The 10,539-nt window shown below is 40.8% G+C and overlaps 1 protein-coding gene across 2 annotated transcripts; it reads left to right on the top strand.

Annotated features, from left to right (window-relative positions):
• The first annotated feature begins 410 nt into the window (after nt 1-410).
• On the top strand, nt 411-9,984 carry LOC120782748 (tachykinin-like peptides receptor 99D). Of its 2 annotated transcripts, XM_040115192.1 has the most exons (7): nt 411-940; nt 1,462-1,627; nt 3,052-3,184; nt 3,387-3,585; nt 6,109-6,323; nt 7,070-7,174; nt 7,262-9,984. In XM_040115192.1, exons 1-7 carry the CDS (start codon nt 457-459, stop codon nt 8,369-8,371), a joined length of 2,412 nt encoding a protein of 803 aa, XP_039971126.1. In that variant the 5' UTR covers nt 411-456; the 3' UTR covers nt 8,372-9,984. The 2 variants fall into 2 exon arrangements, with proteins under 2 accessions (XP_039971126.1, XP_039971125.1); XM_040115191.1 differs by having other exon boundaries at nt 7,070-9,984.
• Nucleotides 9,985-10,539: the final 555 nt, after the last annotated feature.

Genomic DNA, 10,539 nt, shown 5'->3' with positions numbered 1-10,539 from the left:
CCGCTACATTCGGCAATTCTTATGTATGTATGTGTGAGTTTCCGCGCAAGCATTGTAAAGATTTTATGACCTTCTAACTTTAGCTAGTTGTAAACTAAACTTACGACATACACGAGTTCAGTATGTTTGTAAATTTATGAAGAAAGGAAAGGAGCACAGTCGAACACATACATATGTCTTGTTCCGCCTGACTGCTTGGCGCAGTTGACATACCGCAAAACTGCAAAAACTCAGACGATATAATACAGTGAAGACGAAGATGTTTTTGTTGATTTTTGTTCGAATAGAAAATACATTTTGGGTAACGCGACACATTATTTGCATATAAAAATAAATTTAAAGTATTTGCACACATACCATACTTACATAATTGCTTTCTTGCAGCCAGCATCACGCACCTACTACAGAAAATGAAATTTTACACCATCTAACCACCATCGCACCCAACTAAACAAGATGTTGTCCCACGCACTTTGGCGACCTCAACCGGCAACGGTTGCCATTGCTGCGAGCACTTTTGCCACCGCTTCAACATCCGACGAAATGTTGCTGGTCGATAACGATATCATCGTAAGTCAAGCGTACTACTCCAATTCGCCGCTCTTTGCCTTTGATTCATCCTCGTTGGGCGACCTCCAGCAGCTGCTGCAGAGCGAGGCATTCAAGCAGAATATGTCACTGACACTGAATATCTCAACAGAGAACCTGACGGATCTGCTAAATACTGCACAACTCAATCAGACCTGGGAGTTGCCGCAACAGCAGCTCCCCATGTCCGCGTTGATTACGCTCACCGTGTTCTATGCCATCATTTTCGTTGCTGGTGTGCTGGGTAATCTCATCACATGCATTGTTATATCGCGGAATAAATTTATGCACACCGCAACCAATTTCTATCTCTTCAACCTGGCGGTGTCGGATTTGATGTTGCTACTGTCAGGTAAGTTTCGTTTGTTATGCGTAAAATTTTGATAAAATATAGATGATGATGTCTAAAAGTATGAAAGTTGTTTACAAACAAAACAAAAAATGCAATATAATGACAGGAGAGTATCTGAAAAGGAGCGAATTTAAACAGAAGCTTTGCAGGAGCCATAAAATTATTTTGCAAATAATATTAGAGCGCCTGAGCTTGGGCAAGAAAGAAAAGAAACTTGACTTAGCTGTAGGTAAATACTTCAGTGACTATATGTCATGTCATGTCATTCTTTATGTAGTTCCTAAAAGGAATACTTCACAGTAGTAGTTTATTATTGGCCTCTTGTTCTTACTTCAAACACTTAGATAATCTCTATTGCTGTCCTTTTTTGTTCCTGTGTTTTATGATACTTTTTGAATTCTTCCATTTTTTTAAAGCAAGTTTGAGCAAATTTTAAACACTCGCTGCGCAAATCTAGGGTCAATAATAAATTCCAACGTGACAGATTTTCCATATTTCTGTAATAACTTTTCTAATTTTAGGAGCACCTCAAGACGTTTACAGTTATTGGTACCCGAATGCCTTCCCATTTGGCGATGCAATTTGCATACTTGGTAGTGTTTTAGCGGAGACAGCCACCAATGCGACCGTGCTAACAATAACGGCATTTACCGTTGAGCGCTACATAGCGATATGTCATCCTTTCCGGTGAGTAAAAGTTAATGTTTTGTTTCATGCTTTTTCAGCTCACACCTATACCTTACAGTCAATTTATTTTTATCATTAAAGAGTTTGAGTTTTCTTTTCATTGAGGGTGTTTTTTTTCGTGGTGGGGTCCCAAACCACACAACCTTGGATTAGGATCTTTCTCATTCTCACTTTAGCTCGCCTTAAAACAGATGGTTTTTGGCTGCCCAGAGCATAATTGGACCGGAAGTCGTGAGCTGCTAAAGCCACATGTAGAAGAATCATTTCTGACCACTCCGAGGGGAATTGCGCTCAGAGCACTTTCTGCACTTCCCTGAACTTTTATACATGGCTCCATCCTCCGATGATATTGATATCATTCGCCTTAACAACCGCGCAAAGAGGTCTGATAGTGAACGAGAGCAACAGAAAATATTTCCTGTCATTAAACATTCAGTCGTCGCACTCGTCACTGTTCGAAGTCATAACTTCGAAGTCGTAGATAATTTCGTCTATGTTGGAACCAGTAGTAATACCAACAACAACGTCAGCCTCGAAATCTACATAGAATAATAACTCTTGTTATTATTGACTGAGTAGGCAATTGTGAAGGAAATTCCTCTCTCGACGAACAGAGACCAGATTCTATAAGTCAATCTCATCCCCCTCCTGCTGTATGGCGTAGAGGCATGGATGATGACAACAACTGATGAGTCGACGTTGCGAGTTTTTTAGAGAGAGGTTTCGCGAAAGATGTGTGGTTCATTGCGCATTGGATATGAAATGTGCGAAGACATTGACATAGTTCATCGAATTAAGAGACTGCGCCTACGCTGGCTAGGTCATGGCGTCCATATGGATGAAAACACTCCAGCTCTGAAAGTATTCAACGCAGTACCCGCCTGGGAAGCGGAGGACATCCACTCCGTTGGAAAGACCAGGTGGAGAAGGATCTTTCTTCGCTTGAAAGCTCTAATTGGCCCCAAACAGCAAAAAGCTTAAGCAAACCGTGTCCATGCCAGTAAAGAAGAAGAAGTTTTGCGTTTTCTTAATTATTACTTATTTGATCGTTTTTAATAAGTTAAGTGACAGCAAGAAGAAGAGCATAAAGGCTATAGCTGTCGCGCCCTTACCGTAAAAGACAATGTTATTTTTGGACTTTATTCTGCTTTCTTTTTTCATTTCCAACTAACTACTTTTGCGATTAATTGTAGCGATACGCGCGTCAATTTATAGGGCAAACCACACAATGTTGCTTCTTCACGGTTTTCAACTTTCATTTAAACACACACATATATACAAACTTTGACTTTTGAATATATTTACTATATAATTTGCTTATATATTTTACTTTGATGTAACCTTCAGTTTTGAACTCCCTACACACATACTGAATTAACGTTTCTTTACTTTTCCCTCTCTCTCTTTTTATTGCTTAATTACAGACAGCACACCATGTCGAAGCTCTCGCGCGCCATCAAGTTCATCTTCGCCATTTGGGTGGCGGCGCTGCTGCTTGCACTGCCGCAGGCGATGCAATTCTCCGTCGTCTCTGAGCAAGGCGGCACCTCGTGCACGGTAGGTTCAATGAGTTATACTTAGTAGCAATAGTAATATTTATATAAGTTTTTACGTTTCACTGAGACGTCACTTAGTTTTTAATACGATAGTGGCGACTGCTGTTACCTTTCGTATCTATTTTATTATTGTATTCCTGTATGCCATCCCATCTCATGTAAAAAAACTTTAATTGTGGCAGTGACATCTTTTCCGTTCACAGATTGGCAATCACTTTGTCGAGCATGTTTTCGCCGTGTCGGGTTTTATCTTCTTTGGCGGTCCCATGACGGCGATTTGTGTTCTCTACGTACTGATTGGCATAAAATTGAAGCGAAGTCGCTTGCTACAGGCAGTGCCGAGACGTAGTCTGGATGTGCATCGTGGGATCAGCGCACAAAGTCGTGTGATCAGAATGTTGGGTAAGTAGTTGTTAAAGTTTTTCTTAATAAATTGAATGGTTAGTGAGTTTTTACTTGATGTTTATTTTTCAAAAAATTTCGTTTAAGTAAGTACTTTTGTAATTTTGTTTGGTCTAAGGCAAATGAAAGCAGAACTTAGTTGTCGAATTTTAAATAAAAAGAGATTGTAGCTTTAGAGTAGACTTTTCATATATTTTGAATTATTTTATACTTTATTTTTACATCTGTGGGTGCAACGCACGGGAGTTTTCAATAGGGACGCTACAAAATTAGACCGATAGAGACAGCAAACGACGTCATATTTTTTCCGCTATTTTGACATTTCTCTTCAGTGAGGTTTGCCATTTCATCGTGGAAAGATATGCGGTCGAACAACGAGACGAAATTATTAAAATTAACTACCCAAATTCGGAGTTAGTGACCTCAACTTTAAGGACGCTAAGTCCAATTTACGGTCGTCATAATCGTCCTGAATCCAAAGGCAAAGTACGAAACGTTATCGCGCCAGTGAGACAAAGAACTGCCCGTTTTGTCGAGAATATTGCTGACACTAGCACATCAGTTGAAAAAGACCCAAATCGGTTTCTCACACGTCGTTCTCAAGCGTTGGGCATCTCTGTGACGTCGTTGTGGCGAATTTTGCAAAAAGATCTTGGCCTACATCCTTACAAGATCAAATTGACACAATAACTGAAGTCGCTTGACCACGAAAATCATCGTATGTTCGTTGATTGGGCTGAGCAGCAACTTGAAAATGACCCAGTTTTTCATCGAAAAATCATTTTCACCGATGAGGCTCATTTCTGGCTGAACGGTGTCGTCATTAAGCATATGCGTTAATGGTCAGGCAGCAATCCACACGTACTCCATGAGTCACCATTGAATCCCGAAAAAATTACGGTTTGGTGCGGTTTATGGGCCAGCGGCGTCATTGGGCAATACTTCTGCCGTAATGATCAAGACCGACACGTTACTATAAATAAGAATCACTACCGCTCCATGATAACCGAATATTTTTGGCTTGAATTGGATGATATGGACTTGGGCAATACGTGGTTCCAACAGGACGGCGTCACAAGCCATACAGCGAATGTCACAATCGAGTTATTGAAAACCAAATTTGGTGAACGTGTTATCTACCGAAATGACCTAGTCAATTGACCGCCTCGGTCGTGCGATTTGACGCTGTTGAACTATTTGCTATGGGGCTACGTCAGATCTATGGTCTATGCCAACAATGCAGTGACGATTGATGAACTTCGAAACTAAAATTGCTGCAGTATCGGCCGATTTATGCTTGAAAACCATCGAAAATTGGGTTCAGCGTCTGGACTTCTGAAGCGTGCCCACGCTGGCATTGATTGTACTTTCACAGGAATAAAGAATTTATTTAAAAAACACTTTTGTGGCGCTCTTATTGGAAAACCCGTTACTTAGCCTAAAATTTCTCCAGTTTGTTTATCAAACGGTGTGACGCACATTTCTCAGAACATTTACCTTTTCACAGAAGTCTTTTATTAGAAACTATCACAGCAGTGACTTGTGAGGTACGCAATTTGCACTTAAACATATTAAACGTCTGATAAACGCTGCAAATATTTACAAATTGCTTCGCTCATATGATTTTGTCACGAGTGTGTTGTGCCACCAAACAAGGTGAAAAGTTGGTAAACAAATACATAAATAGAAAGTAGGCACAGCAAACAAAGCGAAATGCCTCCACATATAACCTACACCTTGACTAAGGGTTTCCTCCGCTCGGCTACCGCTCAATATGGCTAAACAAATATGTATATGATTTTGCGTTGGCGTCGCAAACAACAAGCCCGCTCAAGTCGATTAATGTCACATAAAACAGCAGGCGATCGCTGCCGCAACCGCTTGCCACATCAACACGAACACGTAACTTTTCTCTGTAGGAATCATACAGTCGTTTGGGCATCGTTAAGACGCCGTTATACACGCGAAGCCAAATTCAACAAGTGGGCGCGTAGCCCAGTCTTAAATCAAAAAATGTTTGCTCATAAAGTGCTCCCTTCCAAAGACCTGTGCCATCAACAAATGAAATTGCTACTTTTGCAGACAGACAGCTGGGCTGGGGTAGGAAGTGATTGATTTATTTTTTTGTTTTATGTTGCCTAATCACGCGATGGCTGCGTGTTGTACGTAACGGTACCGTGCCAATAATTACTTAGAAAATGCAACGCTGTGGGAAACTTGACCTCAGAAACATTGTCTTAATCAGCGTTACCGAAGATTCGCTGGCTCTCGTTTCAACCCATTTTTTACTTGAATTGTTGGCTGATATTTTCACCCATGTGTTAGCGCTGCCTTGTAGGTAGTGAAAATTCGCTTATATCATGAAATGAAATTTAATTGAATACCTTAAATTTACCTTTTGCATGCTTACTCGTTTGTATGTTTTCTTTTTGTTTCTTCCATTTTGGGTTTTTTCCTTTTTTCTTTTCTCTTCTCACATATCGCGTAATTTACAATCGTTTTCGTAATTTCCGCGTACAACAGTTGCCGTCGCCGTGGCCTTCTTCCTTTGCTGGGCGCCCTTCCACGCACAACGCCTGATGGCTGTGTATGGCAGCAGCGCGAACATTGAATCGCAACTGTTCAAAGATGTTTTCGAAGCTGTCGACCTCACATCCGGTGTGCTGTATTACCTATCGACCTGCATCAATCCGTTGCTGTACAACATCATGAGTCACAAATTTCGTGATGCTTTCAAGGTGAGCTATGTCAAATGAAGTATATCTGTAGGTGTGAAAGGCAATGTGGAACAGAGATCTCACATTCCGATTTAAACTCATGTCGTTTTATGTTATCCCATTGGCTTATTTGCCATTCCTTCGGCATTTCATCTCATCTCATCTTATCCCATTTCATCTCGTCTCATCACGTCATCATATCTCATCACATCTCATCCTATATCATCTTATATCAAACCAATCTGATCTTATTTCATCTCTTCATCTCATCTTATTTCATCTCATCTTATTTCATCTCATCATGCCATCTCATATCATCTCATTTTCTCTCATTTTATCTCATCTCATCTCATCTCAACTCATCCTATTTCATCTCGTCTCATCCTATCTCATTTCATCTCATCTTATCCTATCTGATCTCATCTCGTCTCATTTCATATCATCTTATCCTATTTCATCTCATCTCATTTCATCCTATTTATCTCATCCCATCTCATCCCATATCATCTTATCTTAACCAATCTCATCTTATTTCATCTCATCATATCATATTATATCATCTCCTCTCATCTCATTTGATCATTTCATCCTATCTTATCTCATCTCATTTCATCCTATTTCATCTCATCTCATCTCATCTCATTTCATCCTATCTTATCTCATCTCATTTCATCCTATTTCATCTCATCCCACACCATCTTATTTCATCAATCCAGTTTTCAGATAACTTTCTGAACTAAAAAACTGCATTCTTTTGTCCTTTGCAGGTAACTTTAGCACGTCAATTTGGATTTCCCGGCCGCTCTCAGAGTCAAAGCCACAACTACAGCGCCCTGTTGCGACAGAATGGTTCCATGCGTCTACATACAACGGTGAATAACAATGCTCTCGATCACTACCACTCTTACCGAGTTATGCAATTACATTGTCGTGACCAAAGACATCATCTCTCTCTGCAGGACAGCATCCGAACAACAACAACGACGACAACAATCAACAGCAGCGGCGGAATGGGTGGCAACAGCGTTAGTCGTCATTCATCGCATCGTTCACGTTATACCTCCCTTGGCTCGCAGTCCCCGCTAACAACAACACTCACCAAACGCGATGAAATCGTCGCAAATCAAATAAATGGCATTACTGCAGCAACCGCAGCCAAGCAACAACAACAACAACAACAGCAGAAGCAACACCATCACATGCTACAAACTCAACTATCGCAACGCTCCAATGGCACCGATAGCAATATTCTGCTCGACATGGAGTTGGGCACAGCGCATAACTTTTGTCACGGCCATCCGCAGTCTTCAGCCATAAATTGCAATCGGAGTGACAATTTGCGACGCTCCGTCATTAGCAATAGTATGGTGCATGCAGCGCGTAATGCGCGACCACTCGGCGATGATCGCATGTCGATTAACTCGCAAGAGTGGGATAGTGGCGCCAGTCAATATGAGCTGGGCGACACACTGTGTTTGGGTGAACTTGAATCTGAGCTGGCTAGGCCCGATACACCGAATAGTCTGACAATGGCGCGTATGGCTGGTGCTCAATTAGCGCCCACCATACAGCCGGTGAACTCCATAGCGGAATTGGACGTGCATGGACCGGCACGTACACGGCTCAAACTTTCACGAATAATCAGTCGACGTGACCAAGACACATTGTTGGCCAAGTCGATGCCGCGCGCCGAACTAATGCGCAGCTCCGCTAATATGCCTAATGTGCCTGGCTCACCGTTTACGACCTACGAAAATGATAAGAAAAAGCAGGCGCGTAACACAAATGGCGGACGTCCACATAAAACCTTTGACGCACTCACCGGCATTTTTCATTGGCCTGCTCGTAAAAAGCAGCTGAATGGACGGCATGTTGGCGGTGTTGGGGGTGTGCCGGCTGCAGTTGGCAGTAGTGGGTCGCGACAGAACAGCATCTCCGCAACACATACGCACACAAGCTCAACCGGTACGCCCACACCGCGTATGGCACTCATGCGCAGCATATCCTCCGCGTCGCCGACAATGCTGGAGTCAACGCTCAATGTCGAAATGATTGGCCAGAAGTTGTGAACGGCATAGCCAGCATGCACCCGCGCCCACGCACGCTCGTAGCGGCATTACGCTGCAGCGCTTTGTTCTACACGCGAAAGTTCAGTGAACATGGCACTTGTCCGGTCAACGAGACCAGATGGCGACATGCAGTCATCCAAATCCACATGTACATGTGTATATAGTTGTCTCTTTACTCTCTTCTCACATATCCACATGCAACGCTTCAACCTCAAACCCACACCAAGTGACACGTACAAAGTTCACAAAAATATATGCGAACTGCCCCATCTACATTTCGTCGTCATCTGCACAGTCACGTAAAGGAAAAGTGCGAGTTGCCTAAATCATCTAAGCAATCTGTCGCATCAGCGTGTTAGGCCACTTATCTCCGCAATTTGTTGTCACATCTAACCGACCCATTAACGACACGAAACACATATATGTATCGCCAGCCATGTATGTATGTAGATATGTATATTATACGTCTTGCCATTGTAGATTTGTAGTGTCTTGTCGCGTCGCTTCCATGCGTCGCATTTGCTTAAATACAGCAGTAAAATAAATTGTAAGAAATCCCTAGTCAGACAGTCGTATCGCTACAAATGCCATAACATTAACTAAAAGCACACCCAAACCCCGCTCGAAGTGCGACATATGTAAATGACAATCCTAAGCAACAGTGAAGAGCGAAAGTGAAAAACATTTAACATTCTCACAAGATAAATTGCGATATCATACGAAGGCATAATATAACATAGCAGAAAATAACATAGCAGAACATAACATGGCACAATGGCAGAAATAATGTTTTTGTTGTTCTGTAGAGCGTAAAAAATGGACTGAAATTTGTATTAAATTTATATTTTTCTACGATTTTCATTAACTCAGTGTTTTGAGAATGCTTCGCCGGAAATATAGAGACACAAGAGTTGCCTCAAACTGTTCAGCAATCTTTATTGCTATATAGCACTAATATGTCTAGCTTAGTTTAACCTTTATCAAACTGCTTAAGATATCTCTAAATTGAGTTAACAGAGATTTTCTGGAACCATTATAGTTTTGATTATAAATCTCTTATCAAATTTGGGTGAAAATAAAGATATCTCGAATTGTGAATGAAAATATGGAAAAATCGGTATTTCCAATGTATTTTCACTCTAATAATTTCGTATTTGATACACAATTATATTAGAACTATACTATTTTCGAGTTTTCAACAGTATACGGACCAACTATTTTTAGTAAGAAAAACCAAACAACAAAGGGTATTGCTTTAAAATATCATTGATATCATATCACTATCGAATATTTTGGCAATGTTTTAAGAAACTCGTTTTATGAAATCTTATTAAAATAAATTTATTCAATGTATGTATATCGATAAAAATTTCGATAATTTTAAAAAATATCGATTGGAAAAATGTAAGCTGTTTCGACGTTTATCAATAAATTTTTCCGATAACGTTGCAAATTATCGATTGATTAAATGTAATATCGATATATATGCCGATAAGTTAAAAAATTTCGATTGATGAAATATATCGGATATCTACTAACTCGACGAGCGTCATATCAGATAACGGATCTCATGGACTCTACTATACTATTATAGTATAATTCCAATATTTTCATTTTTTTCCACTTTTACGGCCGATCACTTACAATATCAGGGTACTGGGTGATCCATTTTGATCTTGTTAAAGAAAAAACCATTCGAAAGAACTTTATTTGTCATTCCTTTTTTGGAGATTATCTTTTTGAAATGTTGGCGACTACGTCTCAGGTCCATCCGTTGAGTCCAATTTTCGATGACTCGTTAGAGCATTTCGACTAGTGAATGACACGCTTTAAGATTTGCTCCACGGCCTGAATAGAAGTGGGTTTATCCGCACAGACTTTAGACTTTACTTATACCTACAGGAAATAGTCTAACGGTATAATATCACACGATCTTGGCGACCAATCGACCGGCCCTAAACGTGAAGTTATCTGCTCACCAAAGTGTTCTCTCAATGAAGCCATTGATTGGTGCGATGTGTGGCGCCGCCTTGTTGAAATCAAGTTCAAGCATCAAATAGTCGACCATCATGGCGCGATAACGGTCGCCATTAACGGTCACGTTCTCATCGGCATCATTTTTGAAGAAATATAGACCGATGATTACACCGTCCGACAAATGACATCAA

This window comes from Bactrocera tryoni, chromosome 1, assembly GCF_016617805.1.
Source record: "Bactrocera tryoni isolate S06 chromosome 1, CSIRO_BtryS06_freeze2, whole genome shotgun sequence".
NCBI classification, from domain to species: domain Eukaryota; kingdom Metazoa; phylum Arthropoda; class Insecta; order Diptera; family Tephritidae; genus Bactrocera; species Bactrocera tryoni.
Note: the sequence above shows the minus strand (reverse complement) of the source record. Positions and strands in the feature narration are given on the sequence as shown.